This window comes from Vigna unguiculata, chromosome 3 (assembly GCF_037176805.1).
Source record: "Vigna unguiculata cultivar grain cowpea cultivar isolate G323 ecotype 2 chromosome 3, ASM3717680v1, whole genome shotgun sequence".
NCBI lineage: Eukaryota > Viridiplantae > Streptophyta > Magnoliopsida > Fabales > Fabaceae > Vigna > Vigna unguiculata.
The window spans coordinates 8,861,777-8,887,382 of record NC_140794.1 but is presented as its reverse complement, the minus strand read 5'-3'; the positions used below and the strand labels follow the sequence as shown (position 1 = coordinate 8,887,382).

Below are 25,606 nucleotides of genomic sequence, written 5' to 3'. Positions count from 1 at the left end.
ATGACAACGAAAACCAACTAAGTATATTGTTTAGATGATACAGTGTTCGATGTAATAATTTTAAACTATATATAGATGGAAAATACTTAACCATAAGTCTCAAAACAAAATTATTAATTGAACCTGAGTTGTTATATCCTCTATTTTGAAAGAATGGAAATGAAGCAATGAACATCTAAATAAAGTGCATCAATTGAATGAATGATGAGTGGCAAATGAAGTACTGGAAAGTAGACTAATTAAAATTTAATTTTGCTCCTTCAATTCCTTTTCATTTAACAATTTAAGTTTATATGACTCTTCAATTTCTTTCATGAGAATTGGTGAAAGAAAAGTAAAAACGAAAAGGTGATGAATTGTTGATCTGTATCAAGGATGCAAAATTACACTAATTTATTCATGCACCGTAAGATTAAAAGTCATTTGAGATTAATCATATAATACAAATTGATAGCTTGTTGAATCAAATTAACTCATACAGTTTGAAAGGTGCTAATATAAGTCAAAGTACACATTGGAAAGAATTAAACAAATATTACAAAAATATCACCCAATTACACCCAGCACACATGGTTAATAACATAGCGACATGGTTAATTTTGATTGGCAAGTGGTTAACTATTATTAGACATTTTAATAACCTCGGCAAAAACTATTAAGTTAACAACTTTATGGTAAAGTTAACCACCATTAGACATTTCAATAACCTATGTCACTATTAACCCCATATAGGTATTTGATACAACTACATTCATTCACCCTTAACTACTTGTGAAACAAAGTTAACCATATTTACATATGTAGTCAACCACATGTGATGTTCAATAACTTCTAAACACTATTAACCACTAGATAAAATTAACGATATTTAGGCATGAAATTAATCACTGGTGATGTCAATGACCTCACGACATTATTAACCACTTAAGAAACAAATTCAACCACCTTTAAATATTTCAATAACCTCATGACTATTAACCATATATTGACAAATGTTTCAATCGTGTTTGTTTACTTTTAACTAATTATAAAACAAAATTTAGTTGCATTTATGAACATAATCAACCAAATTTTGAGGTGGATGCCATGTGTAAAATTTCCAAATGTAAGTTGATCTTTCTCCTTACATCCTTTAGCAACTGAGACACTGGCAGGATGCAATAGGGCTGGCTAACTATGATTCACAGACTAACAGAATCAACAAGTAAACCTCCATTTTGGCCTTTCAAAGATACAAGTGCTATCAGTTTGTGAACAGCTCAGCATGTCATAAAGACTCGTCAGTACCAATTTTTGGAATCAAATAGGTCCTTCAACAACCTCAGCTTTTCAAAAGAGCCGTTTGACCTCAAAGTTATACACTGAGGCACTATTTTGTTCAAAATATTAATAGAGGACCAAATAAACATTATTGGAAGTCCAAACTGAGTTTCCACTCAATTCAACTTCACAAGATTGAGGGGCAGCAGCAATGGCCTCAACGTAAACACTAGGGTAATTCTAACACTCGTTAACATACTCCAAAAAGATTAGCATAAAAACAATAGGAAATATAATTACTGAAGAAGCACAACTAGTAAATCACGTACCGAGCCTAATCTTCAGTTGTTCTTTCTGTATATCTTTGAAATATCGTCCCAGGTAACCCAGAAGCAACTGATGAACCAGTCCTTCAAACATTGCTGGAGAATTATCTTGGCAGATGCAACATTAATATCTTAGTTTGAATTCACTCAAATCAAATACTAATCAAATATGGTGTTATAGATTTTCTCTTTTCTAGTTTGATATCGTTGTAGTGATTTGAGCGTGTGGGTGAAGTTGTCAATTTGGCCCAGTCCACATGACTTGGCCCGGGCCGACATGGGTTAGGCCCAAAAAAGTCCACGGGACCAAAAAGTCCCCAATAAAAAATCCCACATGGCCAAAAAATCCACAAAAGTTCTGCCGGCCAGGGCCAGCCCATGAGCTTTTTTTATTAAACATGAAAAAGTAATACTTTTTTTTAAATTGGACAGATGAAAATGTCTGAATTTAGAAATAATCATTTAATTTCAAGGTCAAACAGAAAGTCATGAATTTCCAATTCTGTAAAACCCATTACATTCTTTCTTTTGCTGTTTAAATACTGTTTTCTAGCATTAACCTCTTGTTCTTGTTCGATTGATGCTACAGTCTCTGGATTAGTGCTTCTTTTGGACTTGTCATCTGTGTCATCAGAGAACAAGGTGGTACTGTTTGCATTGGCATCCCTTGAATCTGATGCTACCAGTTCAAACTCATCATTCAAGATGTTGTTCTTTACAAGTCCAAGCTGCCAGAATAAAATATCCATTTCAATTTCTAGTTGAGAAGATCTAAGTTGAACATTGAAAATTGAGTAAAAAAATGTCCTATGCAACAGGGATACGCAAATGCACATAAACAATAAGGAAGCAAGCAAGAGAAAGGGGAGAGGCTACACCAACATTCCATATTCTATTATGATTATTCCATGAAAAGTTGTGCTCGTTCATGACTACTAAATCAATGTTTTCCACATTTATTCACATATGATGAAGACATATGACATATTTTCACCAGAAATTCAACTAATAATCAAGTTAGATGCAGTGATCACAAATTCATACTCTCTGAACACTTTGGTTCAATTTCAACTTACCTTAAAATGCTGATCACAAATTCATACCCTCCAAGCTTTCCAAAAAACCGTAGGAAATACTAAAACATATACTTTGCACATTTACATATACTATAACATTATGTAAATATTTGAATCTTAAATACTAATGCTTTTAGGAACCACAAGAATGAGTCCAAACTTATGGTAGAACCACGAGAACAGAAAAAAATGGAAACATGAAAACAAAAAAAACTGCTGAGGAAAGTGCAGTTGCAACTGACCTTGAAAAATGAAGGTCTGATATGTGGCTTTTTGTTTTCAACAGCAGAATGTAAACAGTTTTGCAGTCTGAAAAAGCAATTCATATTGCAATGAAGATCATCATTCAACAAACATAAATGTCTTCCTTCATTGGTGAATAAATAAATTTTGAGAGGTAAATAACCTGAGTCGAGGGAGCCATGGAAAATTTTATCTCTGACCAGCTGCAAAGATAAAATGGTCGATCATATCAGTTTGTATATCTATCTATCCATCTATCTATACAATGCATCAGTCTGTAATTAACTTTTGGGTATGACCGTGGAAGAAGATCAAGGATTTGACACGTTGAGGTAACACGATTGGCAGAAACAGAAGCTATGATGACAACATACGAAGCAAAAACTAGAATTGACAGAAACAGAAGCTGACAGAATACGAAGCATAAACTATGAATTAGAACTATCATATGAAAATGTCATTACTAGCTATCAACCGATATCAATTTTATGATTTAATAGAAAAATCATATACGTACCTAGAATGGGAGGGGTTTGCCGGAAGAGAAGCAGAATTGTATGGAGTGTTGCACCGCGTTACGAGGGTCGTGTCGCTGCCTTCGAGGGATGGAGGAGGCACCGCTGGCTGGCTAGGGAGTTGAAGAGGCGCTGCTGGCTGGCTAGGGAGTTACGGGGGCGTTGCTGGCTGTCTGGAGAGTGAGGAAGGCGTCGCGGCCTTCGCTGGAAGCCTAACTCCTAGGGTTGCGCCACCGCGTTCGCTGGTACCCTAACTCCTACGGTTGCGCCTCCGCTGGATGTGTGGCGCCGCTGACCAAGGAAACACCGTGTTGCTGCTGCCTCGATTTTCACCGCGTTCGCATTTCGTTTTTCAGGGAAGAGAGGGAGTTTCGTGAAGAAGGGAGCTTTTGCGTTCCGTGAAGAAGGGACTATACAAATTAATGAACAAAATTACTTTTTTACCTCACCACCACTTCACTCACTGCATCACAATTTCAATTTCTTTAATTTTATAAACGGGTCAGCTTGCCCCGCCTTTAAGTCCGCGCGGGTAAAATTAATTTTTGTAGGATTTTTATGGTTGTAGTGACATGTCATTGGCGCTGAAACTCGGCGTTGCTGGAGGCGGGTAAGGAAATGGTAAAATGTTTCATCTGCACATTCTAAGTGATTGGATTCAAGTGAAACAGTTTCAAAAGTTCTTTTATTCCATAAATAATTTTTCTTTTTTATCTGATTTGTATTGAAAGTAGCATTTCCATCCATTTTTTAAAAATATAATAAAATTATATTTAAATTTAATTTATCGAAATTTATATAAAAGTTAATATAAATATTCTATAAATGGTATTTTTTAACTTTTTTATAAAATATATGATTTTTAAATCTATATAGTATTATATTAGGTGATAATGATATTATAGTTTCTCCAAAATTATTTATTCAAATTTATTATATTAATTAAAATATTGATGTGATCAAAAGTAAAATATCTGCTCACTATTTAAGAATATTTTTTTCATTTTTTTAAGAAAATTTTAATATATTTATCTTACAGATTTATTTTTAATTTATATATATATATATATATATATATATATATATTAAAAATGATGTTGTCTGAAACTTATCTTTACAAAATAAAATAATGAACTATAAGAATTACATCATTTCTCCAAAATTAGTTTTGTTCACTAGTTTTAAAAAATTAAAGTTAATGACTTAAATATTTATTTAAGTAATTAAAATATGTTAATTACATGAGTTATTTTAACTTTTCAAACAAAATAATATATGGTAAATTAAATTTAAATTTTCTTATTTATTTTATAAAACTTTGATATTTGTGTGTAAGTAGTATATTCCGTTTTATAAACTAAAATGAAATTTTACTTCTAAATTAATTGCTCGTTGTATTAATTAAATAGAAAATCCAACTTTTATATTATATAAATGTTTTATTTTATATAACTTCATAAAAAATATAATTTTAATTATATAATAAGATTTTATGATAGAATCATAAATTGGGTTTTTTTTTAATTATATATTACATAGAGAAATGTGTGTCTTATATTGTAAAGAAAATGATAAAAAGAATTATACCAAAATCATAGGAAACAAGCTATGATGCACTGATACTTCAACTTGGATCATTATCTCTGTTATATATGTATCCATATATGATATTTTATGATACTCTATTGATATTTATCAAATGAAGTATATAATTTATAAAGTCGTGGTCCATTAAAATTAAATATTTGAATAATGACCAATTTTAATAACAACATATAATTTAAGTACCAATTTAGAAACTAAAAATTATTGGCAACTAAAATAATTCAAAAAAATCATAATTGGTCTATAAATTGATAATTAAAATAGTTTTTATTATGGATTAATTTCTAAATTGGTCACTAACATTAACTACCAAAATTTTGACTACCAAAATAATTGGTTTCTCAATTGGTCAACAATATTACCTATCAAGATTTTGGTTACCAAAATAGTTCGTCTCTAAGTTGGTTACTTATTATGAAATTGATCTCTAACATAATTTTGGTTACTAAAATTAATCATTATTTAAGAGTTTTTTTTTTAATGGTACTTTTATGATGACAATAATTTATGTATTTTATGTTGACAACTTTAGTACCTATAGTTTTAATTTTGATTCACATAATAATAATAAATATTTGTTATGTTTTTAACAATGATTGTACACATTTCGATATTCATATATTACGTACCGTATTATATTATTTTTAAAATAAACATATCAACATATCGAATACGTGTCATATCCGATACACGTATCGTAATCGTATATCAAAGTAAACAAGTATTTTAAACATAATAATTTATTTCAAATATGAATTTCTTTATATACTAAATGACAATTTTATACATTTGAAAAAAATAATTTTGATATATATTTTTATTTTATATAGAATTAAAAATTAAATGTTCTTTTAATCCTTAAATTTTTAAGTAAAATTAAAATTCATAAATTATGAGACAATAAAGCTGAAACGTGTTAAATAGTGTAAAAAAATTGAAAACGGAAAGTCATGTTTTTATATATTTTTATTTTATATAAAATAAAAAGACTAATATATTTATAGTTCCTGAATTTTTGAACAAAAATAGAATTAGTCTCTTTATAAAACTTATTATTGATAACAAAATTGAAATGAACATTAAATACAAGATTAAGATCACATCTATAAATATAAATGTCAAAATAATTACTTTATTTAATTAATACTTTTTTATCAAAAGTTTTTTTAATAAAATTTTGTGATTAAATCAAACATCTATCATGAAATGTCACAAAGTCTTTTACTATTTTTTTAAACAACATGTGCACTGTGAAAAAACAGCATTTTCCTATTTTAAAAATGTTACGTAGAATTTATTATCTATTATAAAACTAAGAATCAAAATTATTAGAAATTTTACATAATTAACCATATGTAAAAATCATAAGTGTCTATTTGGCTTTATGTCATTTCACATTTGTTTAATTAATTATTATATTCATATATATTTTTTATTTTGTGCTTTTCTTAAAGCGTTTAATTAGACATGATATGTCGGTCTATTACGTCTAACCCGTTAAATTAACATGTCAAAAGTAGACTAATTCTTCATGGTTATTAACTTTTTCTATTTTTTAAATTAAACTAATTAAAAAATTAATTTTTTAAATTATATTTTATATAAATATAAATATATAATATTATTATATTTTAAAATTATATTATAATTATTAATTATAATAAAATAATTTAACATATAAATATAATAATTATTTTAATTTATTAAATTAAAGATATTAATGGATAATTAAAAGCTTAAAAAAATTTATATAATTTAATATGTTCTAAATATTTATTAATATATATATATATATAAACAAGTTTTATAAATAAAATTTAAAAAACATTAAAAAATAAAATAAAAAATAGTGGATCAGTCCGCTCGTCCATCACAGAATGAGTTGCAGTTTTTTTATCCGTTTTTCACTCATGACACCTAGACAAATCCATCTTTTACATGTCAAAAACAAGTTAAATTGATTCGTTTTGCCATTTTTACTTCCCATCATTGAACCAACTTCAACCAAATGAAATGAGAGAAGAAACTGTTGACTGGGTTGTATAGGACACAATAGCAAACTTAATGAAATGATACATCACAAAAAACTATCATATAAAAATATTAATTATTTTATTATTTTAAAAAACAAATTAGTACTGTGATATTATTATTCTTATTAATAGTATTATTATTAATATAATTTATTCTTATTATTAGTATCGGTAGTAATAATTTACTTAACATAAAAATCATCAATATTAAGATAATAATATTCATTTTTAATTAATTTATTATAAAAAAATTGATTATTTAATATTTCTATAAATTATCAATTTAATTATTTAAGTATTATGTATATAAATAAATTATTTATCTAAATATAATAATAATTATAATTTTCTCTATCTAAATTTGAAAACAAAAACCCAATCCGAGACTAGATAATTTGAAATAATGTTCAAGTTTGCGTGGGCGGGAGAAGAGTGTAGTTAGTGTCTTGTTTGCGCAGATTCAGTGAATCACTCAGTCCCTTTGGAATGGAAGAAGAAGAAGCTCCGATTCTGCGACTGGAAATTCTGCAAGGCCCTGGCGAAGGCAAAACCCTAGACTTCAAACCCGGATCCGCCGTCCGAATTGGTCGGGTCGTGAAGGGCAACACCCTCCCCATTAAGGACCCCGGTATCTCCTCCAAACATCTCTCCATTCTCAACGAATCCGGCGAATGGATCCTCCGCGACCTAGACTCCTCAAACGGCACCGTTTTGGACACTTCACATATTCCCCCGAACACCCCCTTCGCTCTCCACCACGACTCCACCATCAAGATCGGAGAATTCACCTCCATCCACGTCATCTTTCTCCCTTCCCAACAACAACAACAGCAACACGCTCTTCCCCCCAGACGGAACCCCACGCGCCGCGGTCGAACCGATCCGGCTCCAGCTCTGGTTCCGGCTCTTTCTCAGCCGGTTAAGCCACGCGGCCGCCGAAGAGGTTTGGGAGTAAAGGATGGGGATAAGAGTCAGGTTCAGAGCGTTGATGTAAACGAGGCGAGTGTAGTGGACGTGGAATCTGAGTGCGTGAATCCTCCCGCGAGGGTTACGCGGAAGTCGAAAAGAGGAGGGAGCGAGGCTAAAGGATCGAGTGTTGATAATTTGATTCTTGCGGAGAAGGTGGAGGAAAAGAAGGATACGCGGGATCCAAGTTTGGTTGTGGTTTCTGATTCCGGTGATGATAATTTCGATAATCCGGTGGTGGAGGAACCGAAGAAGGCGCGCGGGACACGGAATTCGAAGAACACGCGTGGAGTGACTGCGAAAGTTGAGAATGTTGAGAAGAAGACAAAGATGGGTGTTGTTGGAAAGAGGGAATTGGATAAAGAAGGTGAAGATGGGAATGGTGGGAAAGAGGCTTGTGACGGGAAAGAAAAGGGGAATTCGAATGAAGATGATAGGAATTGGCCTGATTTGAATAAGATGACACTTGGTGAGTGGTTGGATTTCTTGGAAGTTCACCTGCCCAAACAGATAAGAGATGAAACAGAAGAGATGTTTGATTCAATGACTCAAACAGCTGAGGGACTCCGCGAGTACATCGCAAAGATGCAACAGAATGCCAAGGATAAAATGACACTGGAGAGATAGGCCAAAATTTTAGTTCCTTGTCGACTTTACTATTTCATTTAACTTTTGTTTGTAAGTATGCTCACATAGGGCATGGTTTTCATGAATTTAGTTCCTATTTCATTGACGGTTTTGTGTCACAGAGACATATCTATCACGTTGCAAGCTGCTTAATGGAATTTTGTATTATTCTTAGATATGGTTTAAGGACTACTGTTGCATGATGATCTAACTTGTTTAGGGTTTTAGTTAGAGAGCAGCTTTTCCTCTTTTTGGTACTCCTTTGTTTTTCTGGTTCAGATCTTATTTTAAATTTATTTTGCTTTCTTGAGTGTCAACTAAGATCCTCTGATTTCCGCTATATACTTCCCTTTTTAAATCTATATGATATTGAGCATTTGAATTGTGTTATATCATGTGCTATTTTAAGATTTTATGAAGTATCTTAAACCCTTTTCGTTGTTAGAGCCAATAAGGTAAATAATGCCAAATAATATCTGACACCCCCACCTCCCACACCCCCTCAAGTGGGAGGGCATGACATCTGCTGTTGAGCAAAACCTGCTTGGATTTCTTCAAATCATACCATATCTTTCTATTTAATGTAATCAAATCATATCTAATAACAATCATATGAGATCCCTAACACTCCCATTCATGTTGGAGCCTATGCATCAGGAGACAGACTTGTTATAAATGTCATTAATCCTTTCCTTGGGGATGCAGGGTTTGCGAGGATTGTAGAGGGAGTTTAGTTCCTTTGTAAACAATTGTTGAACAATAGTAATTGAGGTATATTCAGTAGAAAAGGGTTCTACCTATGCATTTTGGGAATTTTTCTGTTTTTTCGATCAAGGTGTGTATCAGCACCAGTAAAAAAACAAATGTAGGGGATGGTAGTTCTCAAGTACCAAGTTGAGAAGGGATATAAAGAATTCCATGTGTTTTGTACACACGAGTATTTAGATATACAATGATAAAGAATGGAATCAATATCTAAAATGAGAATTATTTGGTAAGATATTTCCCTGTCAAATCCTATCGTACCTCCCTCTTTAATGAAATCAAATCATAATTCTAACATAATCAAATCATATCTCTGACCTCCTCCTTTGATGTTCAAATTGAATTGTAACATTCTGTTGGTATGGTTAATGGTATTGTGTTTGAAATGTTGTAGTCCTATTTCAAGTTTTATCTCAAGTGAGCAAATTCCAATTTATGCAAGTTATTTGACTTAGAGGTGACTTGTTTTTTCTTCCTATATTTCAGGTCAGTAAATGGAAGGATGAGAGTGGGCCAAGAAAATAAAATTGTAGAAGTCAAGGGGCTTGAATTTTATTCCAGATTGTTTCATGGCTCCATGGACTTGGTAACTATGAACACTATGGGTAACTCGTACTCAGCAAGCAATATTAGATTGGAAGGAAAACATTACTATTCTATATTGGCACCATGTGATGCAACCTTAATTCTTTCGGTATGGACATCTTTAGTAGAACCCTCTTTCTCCATAATTCCACGTTAACTTTGCATCTTACTAATTCTTGTGATATTTATGATTTTAACTCTATTAGAGAATGAACTGTAGCTTTATCTATTTCTATTACAAGAGAGAGAGACAGACAATGTGTATGATGTCCTGCTTGTGGTCTCTTTAATGGTGCTTCTTTGTTAGCAATGCAAATTAATTGGCATGCCCTGTTACATGGTTCAATATCTTAAGTTCTAGCTGTTTTCTTTTGTAACTTGTCAAGGTTTCATCCCCATGTACTTTTCGAGCAGAAAAATTTCCTATTCATAGTAACTGTAATCAATGTTGTTTATACTGAGGTCCTATGTGAGGACCAAGATGGGGGTGAAATATTGTAAATCACATAATCCTAACACATGGATTGTATGATCCTACTGAAGATGCAAAGTTATAATACATGTGCATGAAAAATGGTGCGGTTAAAAAATAACATTTAAATCATAACATTCAACTAAAATTTAAAATTCATTATAAAAGGATCTCATACAACGCACAACATGATTTCATGATAACACAATTATAAATACTAAAGCATGGTAAAATGGTCCCAATGTAACCCAAGCATCTAAACTTGAGGAGATTTTTTGCCATGACAAGTTAAAGCAGAATATAGATTGAGCTGAGATATAGAAACCAGATCAACAACATGAAGATTGTAGTGTAGTTAGAACACCAGGTGGGAGATCAGAATGCGGTTGGTCGAAATTTTATTGCAACAACAGAAGGCAGACAGTGGAGAGATCAACAAGGTAGGGTGTGGGATAGATTTGATGTGTGAGGAAACAGATATTAGGGGACTTTATGTGTAACGGAGCTAGAAGTTTAGTTTACTTTTGCAACCTGAATGGTCGAAAACCAAACACAAAACCATGTTACACAAATTGGAATTGTAAAGCAAAACTTGCTGATTCTATGTTTCAACAAGCAAGATCGGTGATTTCACTCTGATCGAGCATGGACAGCCCTCCATGCTCGTAAGGTTGTGCAATTTTATGATCTTAGCCACCATTTTGACAACCACTAACTTCATTTATTGCAATTTTTGCAATACTCCAACCTTCTTTTGTATTTACTGCATATTTCCATTAATTGTGCAGTGGGTGTGTATTGCATTCCACTTATTATTTTTATGCATAACCTTCTGGTCAGTATTTGTGTAATTAATATTAAGACCATGAGAAGCTTTTCTTTCTTCCTACTTATGCTTTGCTTTTTATTTTGTTTTCCAGGACAACAGATTGGAAAAGCTTGATGGCAATACTCCTCAGTATTCTGTCACTGCCGAATTGAGTGGTTTGGTTGGTACTCATTTTGTGGACTTTGTCAATTTAACTAATCTGTTGGTATTTATCTTTTTCTGTTCTACCTGCATTGCTTATATGTAGTTCTAATATTGTCCCCATTTATCAGATATCCTTAGACGAGGTTCAGTTACAGCACATGTGTCTTGTGTGCGATTATATTTGCACTTGTAGATTAAGAGAAAAGTAAGTTCCTTGCCAGAGCTTGAGTTGAAAATGAGAAGAAAACAATTAAATACACTTCATATTTTCCGAGTGTGCAACAATTTATACAGCCTTGGTCATAAAAACTTATGCTAGAACTATGGACGTCATAATTGAGTCTGATTACAACAAATAAGAAAATATCGACTAATCAATTCTGGTAAGGAATAACTAAATCTTCAGAAAGGAAAGAGGAAATAAACACATTAAGGTCATGCTGCACATGTTACAACAGCTTGAAATAGTTGTTTTTGTACTGTTAAAGAAGTACTTTCTGGACATACTTTCACATGGTGCATTAATCTTTATTTTTTTTCAGAAACAAAATAACATTGATATATATGAAGCAAAACACGAGGCAAGGTTAAAACAGTGACAATTATTTACTGTTCACTGAATTTTTTTATAACAATTTTAAATTTGGAAAAAAATTGTAGAAACTCTTCAGCTGATCAGATAGTTTTGCGAATCTAACATTAAAGTAAATTTCCAGCCTGTCAATTTTTGTTATTGCAGTAGTTGGAAGCAGATCAGTGGATGTGAAAAATATTTCCAGTTATCGACTGCTTGGTTATTCTAATATTATATCAACAGTACAATACTCTTTTATGAATTCCGAGTATATTCATTGATTTATGCTTTTCATCTATTGTATATTGCAAAAAGGTTTATCTAGGAAGACTTGTGGTTACACAAATTGTGTAATTCTCGTGTTCTGCACAAAACCTAGATCTAACTTCAGCACTAACTATGCACTATTCATTATAACATTAGTTATCTGAGTTGAAGCTAAAACTGGTTTCAGACTTCCAGTTCTTATGCGGAATAGTGTATCAGAAGGAACAAAACTGAGTACTTTTTCAGTGACTCAGGATTTGTAATTCCTTGATAGAGGTAAGCTGGTTTCAGAAATTCAGTTGTTACATTTGATACTTGCATTAATTACTCCATAGCTCCTTCAAATCTTTGATTATCCAAATGTAATTAATTTGTTCTTTTCCCTTCCATAAACTGGGGATAATCAACTTTCTGGGATCAGCTTAATAGCTATTATTCTAATTGTATGTTGCCTTTGGTTCAGTTCTTGCTTTTCCAATGAAGTTGTCTCTTATGTAAAAAGTATAGCTTTAGGTTTTTTAAATTTTTAATCTTTATATTGTACAGGTATGGACGCTTTCGCCCCTGGCATTGTCTTTTACCAAGAAAATGTGAAGGCTGGCAAATATTTTGGTGGCACTATGCACAGCAATCAGTTCTTTCTTATGTTCGTAGGAAATTGAAGAAAACATCATGGAGATACTTTGGTGATCGATTGTAAGTTCATGCAATATAATTCGTTCTCAATAAAAGTTGTGTTTGATTTCTGATGTCCATTTCTGTTTCTCCTACCTTTTGCGGGCTCTCTCTCTCTCTCTCTCTCTCTGTTTCTCCAGCTCTAGTTTTCTCTCACCTCCACTTGACTATGATAACTTTAGGCATTACTTGATCTGAATTTGCTCTCTTTACCATGTCAATGTCATACTCTGTATTGCCTTGTTAGATGACTAATTATGATACCTTGGCCTCTAATATCAAGCTATGCCACAAGGGACAAGATTATGGTAATTATCGTTTTCAGAAAAACTGTTTATGATATTATTCATAGAGGAGCAATTGCTCTTAAATATAATACATAGATATACTAACCTAAAATCCTAATTTATAATGGATATAATCTATCCCTACAATTCAAAATCAAAGATCTTGGATTATAAATATATAATATGCTGTCAGCCTATTAATTGTCCTAATTATGAAATGTAATTAAATTTCCTAGATATGTAATTAAAATTATACACGGAAATATTAAATGCAGCATAAATCAAGGGATTCTAACACTGCCCCTCAAGTTGGTATCTTTAAATTTATGTCTTCCTTTTCCTACTTATAAGGCACAAATAGAAGGAGAAATGTAGTATACCTGATTTCCTTATGACGTGTGTTGTTATGCAGTTTCTCCCTCACATTCATATACCTTGTCTAGGTAATTCTTTAAGTTTCCTGGATGCAGATGTTTTCGACGGAAATATATGAACTTGTACAAGATTAAGTTGGATTTTCTCCAACAAGAACAGGTTGCTTCTTTTCCTTCTTTCTTTGAAAACATATTGATGGGAACCAAAATATATGTTTATAATGTAACCAAAATATATTTTTTGGTATCCTGAAATAGAATTTGTTTTGGTTTTATTTGTTATGTGTATATATACGTTTTTTTTTTTTCAATCTATTGTCCTTAACAATTATGAAAAGCATGTTTTTAGTGTCTGGTGAAGAATTAAAATCATGGGTTTCTTAATGGTCTAAATGAATTTTCAGGGTTACTGACAAAGAATTGTCATATTTTTATTTACAAGTAAATGACCATTGTAATCTCTGAAACTGTAATATTCAAAGTCCCAAAATTTAATCAGTTATTCTCATTTAGGTCCCAAAAATATGGTAATATTATTACTCAAGTCACGTGTTGGACTGGTGTGATTTACATGTTATAGTTTTGGGGATTTTGAGGATTTTTTTTGGGTTGAGGGACTAGTGTGATAGTATCCACCAACTTCAGAGACAAAATTGTTCATTTATTTTTTCGACCACTAAAACTATATTTAAGCCTTATAGTTGTAGAGAGGCATTGACCACCGGCTCGGGCGTATGGACTAGACGGGTCAGCCCATACCAACGATCCTAACGGATCAAAGAGAATATAAGTGATAAATTTTTTATATTATTTATTAAATAAAATATTGATGGGATTGAACATTTAAAAAAATAACACATTATTTGAATATAACCAAACAAATATTATGATAAAAGGGAACTATGTTATGTTAGATATATGAATATTAAGTTCTTAAGAAATTTAAACGAAACGTGATAAATATTTGGACATGTGTGACAGGAATGGAGAGTACGTAGATATTTATCTGTGATCTTGTACCTAAATAAAAAAATTGAATATTATCGATACTTATGTCTAATTAAGACGGAATTTGTTTTTATCAAAATGGGAATGTGTTGAGACAATATATATGAAGATAGTTTTATTTATCATCTTCAATTTTATGTGTCTAGAACTATTTTAATAGAATATTTTTCTAAATTATTCTAGGAATATTTTTTAGAAACTTTTCTAAAATATTTATATTCACAAATGTTCTAAACTAAGAAAGAGTGTATATATTATTTTCTAGTTTGGCATAAGCTTTTATCAAGTTCCTCTTCTATCTCTTTAGCTTTAGCTTTTACTTCTTATATATGTTTTCTTTAAAGTTTTCATTGTAGAGGTCACTCATTGTAAGCATGGATCAAAATTGCAGTAGAGTACAAATAAGCGAGGTTATGAACGCTGAAACTAAAATAAGTTTTATTAGTAAGTTTTATTATAAGCTATATTTATCTCTTTGATTAGTTTTGGTATTGATATTTATTATTTAATTTTGTCCTTTTTTTTAAAAGGTACTATATTTAACATAGTCTAAAGGACAACAGTATTTTGATTACTAAATTTTGATAACTTTTTCTTACAACTTTATGTTTCTATTTTTTCATTCTTAATATTTCAAAACTACTTAGAAAATGACGCATCAAGTTGTAAGAGAAAGTTATCAAAATTTAATAGTCAAAATATCGTTGTCCTTTAGACTATGGTAAATATAGTACCTTTTACAAAAAAAAAAGGACAAAATTAAATAAAAAGTAAATATCAATACTACAAATAATCAAAGAGATAAATATAGCTTATAATAAAACTTACTAATAAAACTTATTTTAGTTTCAATGTTCATAACCTCACTTATTTATACTCTTTTGCAATTTTGGTCCATGCTTACAATAAGTCATCTCTACAATGAAAACTTTAAAGGAAAGACGTATAGGAGGTAAAGGCTAAAGCTAACGAGATAGAAGAGGAACTTGATAAAAGCTTATGTCAAACTAGAAAAGAATAAATATTTTTTGTAGAAGGATATAAAACTCTTTCTTAGCCTAGGCCGAAGGACGAGATGGGCCAGCTCGGGCCTATGGTTGTGGAGGGTTGAAGGCTAAGACGAGTCGACTCGAGTTAAAGATTGAGATGAGTCGGTCTAGTTCGAATTTGGTCGGTTCGAGTTAAAGGTTGAGACGAATCAGTTCAGTCAAATTTTGCTCGGGGCCAAAATTTGGTTGAGTCTGCGTCGTCTGAAATTGACACAAGTTGGTCGTGATCAATATTCAACAAAGTCAGTCTATTCCAAAATTTAGTCAAATTCAACTAAGCTTGCGTGTGTCAAAATTTTTTCCAAATTCGATCGAGTTGGCCAGTTCAGGCAAAATGTCATCTCAGACCGACGATTAGTGCTAAAATTCGAGAAAGACCAACTTAGACCTCTGCCTATGCTAAAAGTCAATCCTGACCGATTTTGGTGAAATTTGAGACAGATCAACCTAAATAAAAAATTTACTAATATATTTTTATGTTTGAAAAATAAAACTGATGAACTGACTGTGATATATAATACTTTTGTGAGCTTTTTACCTTATAAACTCTTTTAATGTAGGTTTTGTAATCATGTGAATTTTTTCGATTCCAATCCACATGGATGAGAATGAAAGCCTATGGCCGGACTAAATTGACATTCTGATTTTTATTATGAATGAATGATACATTCCTCTACGAGTTATTAGCGTCATCCATCATTCAACTTAACACCCAACTGAATGAATCATATATTTATTGAATGAAACCAATTCAATAGTACTCATACTTTAATGTCACCGTCATATTAGTATTAACATTACAACACCAACACCAATCTTGTGATTAATGCAACCCATCACCACCGCACTCTTCATTAAATTCCATGTTAAAGGATCCAGACCGAAATAAAAATTGAATTTTATGTTTCTATTAAAAAAATATTGTATTTTTCACTTTTCTTTATTCATATTAAAAAAATGAAATATATTATAATAGTGAGTAGCAGTCTAGTGGTAAACACAACAATAAATTTGAGGTAACATGATAACGGTTTTACAACAGCACTCTTATGGTAATGGTCTCATTGTTACAATATAATGGTCCCAAGCTAAAGTCAAGGGTTAAACAAAACAAACATAACATCAATTTTGTCTTAGAAACTCTTATTGTTTAAGCAACCAAGTGATGATAACACAATTTTTTTAAGCAATTCTAATATTCATTCTCTCTCTTATAGTTATGATTGTTCAGATATCAAGTAAATGTTTAAGCAAGAAATATATGTTACATCAATTATCTCTCTTATAGAGTTAATATCACAAGCGACATAGTCTTACTCATATGATAATCTCTAGTTGTTTATATATGTAGTATTCAAAATGTTTATTACAAGTGTGTTTGTATATGATTTAGATGAATATAAACACATACAAAATTGATGTATGTGATGAAATGGGATATGATGAATAAACATGCACGATTTCGTATGTTATGTGGACACCCAATATTGTTTTATGGTCATAATACCAAGTACATAAGCTCATTAAGAAAAAAAAAATCCTAACTTTACTGATATAACATAACTTAGAATATTAGGTATTGAGAAACTATATGAAGTTCTTGCATCACACTAGTCATCATGATAGAACAATATCAGATTACAATAACCAATTAAAAACTACTAAAATAACAAGGGCAACCTTACTAGTACATCATCACGTGTCAGAGAGTTTGGAAGAATTTATGAGGCATATACCTCTTAAGTTCAATGAAAAATTTGGTTTTGAGTAATCTAATAAGTTAATCGAAGATATTGACAAAATAAAATAAATGAAAATAAATCTTCCCTAGATAAACTTCTTTATACAAGAGTTTTAAGAAGAAAAAAAATCTAATAGATTATTTTTTTAATAACATTTAATATGTTAAAAATGTATAATTCCTCCAACTATAACAAGAAAATCACACATTATAATATGTTACAAAGTTTAACCAATTTTATACTTAAATGATTTATGAAGCTTAAAAAATGTAAAAAGGGTTTATGATGATATAAGACAATAGTTTAGATAAGTTATTTCAATATCTATTCGAAAACTCTTACTTAGAGGCATGACGTGTTCTGATGAACCGATTTACTGTAGCTAAAGAATGTGAGAAAAGAAGTCTCACATCGATAAGAACTTACTTTGGGACTTACTTTTAATGTTATAAAAGGAGTTTAGTGTTTCCTTAGGAAATTATCCCAAAGTCTCTCCATTTCTATTTTTTTTGTTGCTTTATTGGCTTGAGAGAAGAATTAAGAGAGAATATTAGTTTCTCCTCTAAGAGAGAATATTAGTTTCTCCTCTAAGTGAGAGAATATTAGTTTCTCCTCTAAGAGAGAATGTTAGTTTCTCCTTTAAGGTTCTCCTTGTATTAGTTTTTCCTATTTCCAAGAGAGGGGTTGTCATTGTTTTCTCCTTGGGATTAGAGAGAATGGTATGTAATTTTTCCTTTCATTGAATAAATTATATTCATTGCCTATTATCTATTTTTGTTCCTTTATTTTCATCTTTTATTTTAGTTGTGAGTACTTGTGTTAGTACTCAGATACCCAACAGTGGTATCAGAGCTGTTGGTTCGTGTGATTATATTTTGTTGTTATTGTCATTAGAATAGTGCTGTGATAGTGGATAAAGTGTGGTAGTGTGAAAGTGCATGTCTAGGAAAGTTCTGGTTAGGAAAGACTTGGTACTTAAGCGTGTCCATTAATGACCCACCTCTCTTTCCTGGGAATTACCTGGTGCACTGGTTCTCGGTCTGCCTCCATTGTTCCAGTAGATAGTACTATTCATAGTGAGAAGTGCATAAGTCGGTTTTAAAGCCATGACAACAAGATACGAGATAGAGAGATTCAATGGGAAAAATTTCTCATTGTGGAAACTGAAGATGAAGGCAATTTTGAGAAAGGACAATTGTCTAGAAGCAATTGAAGAAAAACCTGACGGCATTACAGATAAAAAGTGGAAGGAAATAGATAACAATGCTATAGCAAATTTGCACTTAGCATTGGCAGATGCAGTTTTATCCAGCATTGCGGAGAAGACTACAGCGAAGAAGATTTAGGATACTCTCACAAGCCTGTACGAGGTTAAGTCACTTCACACAAGAATATTCTTGAAGAGAAAACTCTATACTTTTCGAATGAGTGAGTCCACATCGGTGACAGACCACATCAACAATCTAAATACATTGTTTGCCCAACTTTCAGTGACATATTTCAACATAATTGAAAATGAACGTGCAGAGCTTCTCCTACAGAGTTTACCTGATTCGTATGATCAGCTTGTCATCAACATTACAAATTACAACGTTATTGACCTCCTACGCTTTGAGGATGTTGCCGGAGCTGTTCTTGAAGAAGAATCCGGGCGAAAGAACAAAGAGGATATGGTGGAAAGTGCAAGGCAAACAGAAGCTTTGGTGATGACGAGAGGTAGATCAACAGAACGTGGATCTAGTGGGAGTCAGTCTCATGATAGATATCAAAGTAAGAAGCATCTCAAATGCTACCATTGTGGCAAAAGAGGGCATGTGAAGAAAGACTGTTGGCATTTGAAGAATGGAGGAAAGAACTCTGAGGCATCAACCTCATAAGGTTGTATGGCAAATACCTCGGAGGACGAAGATATTCTGTGAAAAAGAGGAGAGATCTGGTAAGTCGTGAAAGCTCAGAAGATCATGGCAGATGTGTATGTGCTTTTGGGAGATACGTTACAGGATGCTAATGCAATGATTGCATCAACGAGTCGAGAAGAAGCGATATTGATGTGACATCATAAACTTGGGTATAAGTCAGAGCGAAGTTTGCAAATCCAAGTAGAACGTAATCTTTTACTCAGGCTCAAGAAGGTTGATTTACACGAGCACTGTGTGGTAAGCCAACAAACATAGTCATAGATCAAAGATTACTAGTTTGACTACCAGGAAAAAGGAAAACACTAGAAGACTTGGTTTATTCTGATGTAAGGGAATCACCAGACTTATCACTAGGACAATCAAAGTTTACTCTAGGAGATTGTGGGTGTACTACATCAAGAGGAAGTCAAATGTGTTGTTACCAGTTCAAGAAATCCAAAGCACGAGTAGAGCTTGAAACTGAGAAAATTAAGTGCTTGGGCTATGCTAACAATGTGAAGGGGTACCACCTGTGGGTCCCACTACCCACAAGGTTATTGTTAAGCAAAAATGAAATGATGCTCCAACCAGAAGGCGTTAAAGAACAAGAAAACTTGGTTTGCATGGTTGAACAAATCTCAGTACGGTTTAAAGAGGGTGCTCAAGTGTTCGTACAAGAGATTTGATTCCTTCATAAGCCTCGGTTACAACATACTGGGTGTTTAGACCATTGATGTTGTATGTGGATGACATGTTGGGGGTAGATCCCCCACAAAGTTCAAATCCATGAATTGAAGGCACAATTGGCTAGGAAGTATGAAAAGGACTTGGAACCAGCAAACAAGGATTTTAGGGATGCAAATTCACCAAGACAAAAAAGATAGGAAGATTTGGCTTTCTCAAAAGAAATACTTACTGATAATCTTGCGGTGCTTCAACATGCAAGATTGCAAGCCAATTTCTACCCCACTTTTTATCAATTGTTCCTCACGTATGAGTCCTAGCAGTGAAGCGGAGAGGATGAAGAAGTCTCGAGTACCGAGTGCATCGGTGGTGGACAGTCTTATGAATGCTAGGATGTGTACAAGACCAGACATTGCACAAGCAGTGGGAGTGGTTAGTAGGTTCATGACGGGTTTGGTGGAGAGCAGTGAGGTATTGACAAGAGGTCCTTAAAAGGAACCTCGGGTGTTGCATTGCGTTTTGGAGGATCAAAATTATGTGTCAATGAAGTCTACGTGGATTCGATTCTACTGAAGTCTACCAGAAGAACAAGCAACATGAAGGCAGAGAATAAAGCATGGTGTGAAGATTTGATTAATCTCATCAAAATCTTCAAGTGGGAGATTGTGAGAAAAGAAGTCCCACATCGATGGGAACTTACTTTGGGGCTTACTTTTAATGTTATAAAAGGAGTCCAGTGTTTCCTTAGGAAATTATCCCAAAGTCTCTCCATTTCTATTTCTTTTTGCTTTATTGGCTTGAGAGAAGAATTAAGAGAGAATATTAGTTTCTCCTCTAAGAGAGAATATTAGTTTCTCGTCTAAGAGAAAATATTAGTTTCTCCTCTAACAGAGAATGTTAGTTTCTCCTTTAAGGTTCTCCTTGTATTAGTTTTTCCTATTTCCAAGAGAGGGGTTGTCATTGTTTCTCCTTGGGAGTAGAGAGAATGGTATGTAATTTTTCCTTTCATTGAATAAATTATATTCATTACCTATTATCTATTTTTGTTCCTTTATTTTCATCTTTTATTTTAGTTGTGAGTACTTGTGTTAGTACTCTGATACCCAACAGAGAGGGGGAGATTGTTAGAAATCCAAGTGTGAGTCTAAGTCCCACATTGACCAGAATTGAGAAAGTAGAGCACCATATAAGGATCAAGACCCATAAACCCATCGCCTTAAGATTTTGGGTTGAGAGTGGTGTCAATGCCTTATGTGGTTGGGCTAAGATCTCATTGGTGTTTGTTCTCCCCAATGAAACTCCCTCCTTTAAAAACCTAACAAGTGGTATCAGAGCCGATGGTTAAAAACCGGCTCAGACGAGTACAGTATGGTCCTAGTATCGAAAGTCTTCCTGACAGTGAGTTAGGTAAAACGTGTCCCTTTAAAAAATACGGCGGTACAGAAAAGGGCAGAAAAGGAGTACTAGTGGTTGGGAATGGTTCCGCTGGAGGGGGAGTGTACCAATGTGGTTGAAGGAACTCACCCTTGAGGGGAAGATTGTTAGAAATCCAAGTGTGAGTCTAAGTCCCTCATTGACCAGAATTGAGAAAGTAGAGCACCATATAAGGATCAAGACCCATAAACCCATCGCCTTAAAGTTTTGGGTTGAGAGTAATGTCAATGCCTTATGTGGTTGGGCTCAGATCTCATTGATGTTTGTTCTCCCCAATGAAACCCCCTCCTTTAAAAACCTAACAAAGAATGGGAAACAATGAATTAGCAGAGAAAAGGTTGTTCGTTATCAATGAAAGAAAGCGACTGATAAGCGATGATTTGCGAGGTTATAGTATATTGTTGATCTTGCTATTTCGAAGAGATTTGCGAAATAATTATGTTAATTTACCACTCTATCCCTTTGCTTCTATGGTGCTTTGTTTGATTTTTCATATCACACCCAAGCTTTGCAGAATTTTCATACATGTAGATATGAAGAAGTAATGGAACAGATATGTTGTACTTGTATCTGATTCCAACATATTTTCTTTTCTCCAATTACTTGATTCCATTGTTTGCGTATCCGGTTCCAAGTGCTTCAATTTTGTATCCAAATACATACTACTTGTATCCAAATACATACTGCTTGTATCTGATTCCAGTCTTTTGTTTATTTTATTGTTGTTATGTTGTGGCATTTGCAGTTGACTTTTTAGTAATTGTGTGATTAAAAATTATTCATATTTTTTTGTAATAAAAAAATTAAATATTTTATTTTTCGGTTCAAATGCATTATAATATTTTTTTTTCAATTAATAAATATCTTTAATTTTTAAGTTATGTAGAAAAAATTCAAAATTAATTAGTATCACCTCCAAATCTCTTATAAGAACAACACAAGTTTCACTCTCAAACCCACTCAAATCAATCATCTTTCTCTCCTTTAAATCTTTCCACTCATAAGAACACACTCTTAAAGTAAGTTATGTTGATATAGAAGACCAAAATGACCGAAGGATTAAACGTGTGTTCGTTAGAAGTGATTGACTGTTTATACAGAATTGAAAGCATGGATTTATAACAATTTTTGTGTTCTTTTGCTATGAATTGAAAGCGAGGAAGAGTGAGAAAATGTGAGATTCGTGCTTTAATCCATCACGTCTTTTATGAAGAGATTTTAAGCAACTTTTGTTATTTGACAAAATTACCCTTCTTAGTTACATGTAGAACTTTTTTTTATCTAGTGCTATTGCTTTTGTTTAAACTATAGTATTTGTTTTGAGATATTGCTGGAGTACAATTTAGCTATGACCAAATTAATAAATATTTATAATATTTTTATTTATGATAATAATATATGAAAAAATAATTATAACTTATCTAAATATTATTTTATTATATTTTTTTAACACCAAGGACAATTAGGTCATTCTACATTTTTATTTATTAAATTTAATTTTTTTAGTCACATCAAATCCTTCACAAATTTGTACAAAAATTACTTTCAAATCTACTCTACTATCACTCCCAAAGTCATAAAAAATAACAACATAAATATCATCTTCTAATCAATCCAAATAAATCATCTTCCTCTCAAATCATCACCTACATAAGAACACACCCTGAGGCAGTGTTTCTTTGTGTGGATGGCACTGTTTAAATGCATTTGCGCGGATGGATTTATGTGCAGGTCGTTGTTCTTTTGAGCGAATATGGATTGAATATGAATCGATTTGCAAGAGCGGATTTGCGGGATCCCTATCATATTTCATCTTATATATGCAAGGATTTGAAAGTGTTATAACTACTTTTACCAAATTAACCCTACAGTTTCACTAACATGTAACCAAACTTGTCTCTCATTGGTGTGGGGAAAGTGATGTAGTGTTGGTGTGAGTGTGTGAGTGAAGGAGATGGGCAGGAGTGTGAGTGCATGTGAGGGGTTGGGAGTGTGAGCGCATGTGAGGGGTTGTGCACCGGTGCAGTGCATTGTGTGTGTGTATGGCACCAGTTACGTAACTGGTGCCTTTGCAAAGAGGAGGGTGACACCGGTTATGTAACCGGTGTCGTGTTTTTTTTTTTTTTTTACTTTTTTGTATTGTTTAACATTTAATTATATAACCTTTTTTTTAATTTTAATTGTACATTTTTTTTATATTTATAAAATTTTAAATTTTTTTATTTTATAATTTCATATAATTTTAATATTTTTTTTAATTCATATTAATTATTTATAATTATTTTTATAACATCAAATTATAAAATCATTTTCCTTTTTCATCAAGGGTATTTTAGTAACTTTCTAATTTTATCTATTTTTACAATTTATTTTATCTATTACATCAATCAAATCTTTCACTAACTTTCATAAAACTTATCTCCAAATCCATTCACTTTACCCTCTAAATTCACTAAAAAAAACACACAAATTCATCTACTCAAATCCACACAAATCTATATTCACAATCTCCCCCAAATCTATACCTCCAAAGAAACACACCCTAAAAGCTAGCAACAAAGTGTTTACCTCACATACTAGTTTGAAACTTTACAAATATTAAAGCTCTTCACTTGAGTGTTTATTTTTTCTTTTAGAAATGCCTCAACTGAAATTTGGTTTCTACAAATTTTTCCGCAATTTTAGTTTCTTTAATTTTATTTTTCATAATTTTTGCCCCCTAATTATTTTTATGTAATTTTGATCTTTAACTTTTAGTTATCCCTAATTTCCAATTTTAACGATAAAAAATTGCAAAATAACAAGCCAAATTATAAATAATTAAATGCAAAATTGAAAACAATTAGATATGATTAAAAATTAAGTGATATTTATAAAGTATAAAATCACAATTAAACCTACACATGGTGGATATTCGTGAGTTGCGTAACGTAGCTGTATGTCGTAGCTGTACTGTAGCATACTTTAATTAATACGGACAACTCATCTTCATTTCGGAAATATACCACTCAAATTAATAATTCGGTATTTTAAATTCGGATAATTTTTTATGGTACACACATAGGTAGAAATGAAAATTAATAAAATTATAAGTATTAATCTGATATTATTATTATATTTAATATCCTTTAGTCAAGAACATCTTTCAGTGATGATTGTGACCAACAACGAAAGAAGATGGAGGTCCTTCAAACGTTCATTGCACCATCTGAATCCAAATTTATTTATTGTTTCATTATTCTTGTTCGTCCTTTAACGCTGAAAAGCTCTTTTATTATCCAATATTAATTGCCAACCCTTTTAATGTCTAGATTTTTAAAGTACAATAACATTTTCTTATTATTTATTGATTTTTGACATAATTGATTAGCTTTTATGTAGAATTCATAAAGTGTCAAAGTATTTTCACCGAGTTAAAAATTCATTAATAAAATACTTTAGATTTAATTCCTACAAACCCAAAAAAAATGTTTAAAGAGGCATTAGACAGAATTTCAGTTTAAATCAATAAAAGATTAAATAATTTATAAGATATACACGAATTATCACTTCTAATTATAAGAAAAGAAATTCATTGGTTTAATTTTTTTCAAAGAAGGATTTATTAGATGGAGTTAATATGTATCCAATCCATACAATAAATTTACGTCACTTCGATCCAAATCTTAAATTCCAATAATTTTAATAATTTCAACTAATCTTTTAATGTTTTATAAATTTAAATTCTTTTAATTGAGCTTTTATTAAAAAAAAATTGTAATGAGAAATTGAAATATTTATTGTTTTTGTCCAAGTACCGTATGATTTGATTTCTCTATCAAAGTTTGGTTGTTAGTTTTGTTTTCTTGTCTTCAATTTGTATTTTTATTCTAATATCTCCAAATTCATCAATTAAATAGTTCTCGAAGAAAAAAGAAGAAGTAGTAAATTGATTAATAAGTTGAAAAAAAACTAAATAAAAAGAAGACGAATCCATAAACAACAATCAGATGATTTTACTAACAAAAGAAAATAATTGGCAATTACTTAAATAAAAACAAAAAATATTTTAAATACTCAAACTTTTAACAAAAACACAATTAAAATACTCAATTTTTTATTTTTTTTTTACTTCAACCATTTTCGTGTACCTACTTAACCTAAAAAAACCACTGGGTTATTTGAAAAC

General features: G+C 31.8%; 2 protein-coding genes across 14 annotated transcripts in view; one reads left to right on the top strand and one right to left on the bottom strand.

Moving 5' to 3' along the window:
- Window positions 1-3,859, bottom strand: part of LOC114177994 (vacuolar protein sorting-associated protein, putative (DUF1162)) — a 42,522-nt gene extending 38,663 nt beyond the window's left edge. Inside the window, exons 1-5 of one of the 2 annotated variants that reach the window (XM_028063642.2) lie at window positions 3,423-3,859; window positions 3,069-3,108; window positions 2,905-2,971; window positions 2,147-2,314; window positions 1,590-1,694 (exon numbers count right to left, since the gene is read on the bottom strand). In XM_028063642.2, coding sequence (XP_027919443.1) covers window positions 1,590-1,680 — 91 coding nt within the window. In that variant the 5' untranslated portion in view covers window positions 1,681-1,694; window positions 2,147-2,314; window positions 2,905-2,971; window positions 3,069-3,108; window positions 3,423-3,859. The remainder of the gene's footprint in view (window positions 1-1,589; window positions 1,695-2,146; window positions 2,315-2,904; window positions 2,972-3,068; window positions 3,109-3,422) is intronic. The other variant, XM_028063640.2, reaches the window with a different exon arrangement.
- Window positions 3,860-7,458: 3,599 nt separating this feature from the next.
- On the top strand, window positions 7,459-14,022 carry LOC114175122 (FHA domain-containing protein At4g14490-like). 12 transcript variants are annotated; one of them, XR_014994129.1, is made up of 6 exons: window positions 7,459-8,702; window positions 9,903-10,110; window positions 11,394-11,462; window positions 11,575-11,651; window positions 12,475-12,563; window positions 12,834-14,001. XR_014994129.1 is itself a non-coding variant. In XM_085671752.1 (1 exon), the coding sequence occupies exon 1, from the start codon at window positions 7,545-7,547 to the stop codon at window positions 8,649-8,651; it is 1,107 nt and encodes a 368-aa protein (XP_085527878.1). In that variant the 5' UTR covers window positions 7,459-7,544; the 3' UTR covers window positions 8,652-8,968. The 12 variants fall into 12 exon arrangements, 1 of the variants encoding a protein (XP_085527878.1); XR_014994127.1 differs by having other exon boundaries at window positions 11,575-12,563; window positions 12,834-14,020; XR_014994132.1 differs by having other exon boundaries at window positions 11,394-12,563; window positions 12,834-12,983; window positions 13,693-14,012.
- Window positions 14,023-25,606: the final 11,584 nt, after the last annotated feature.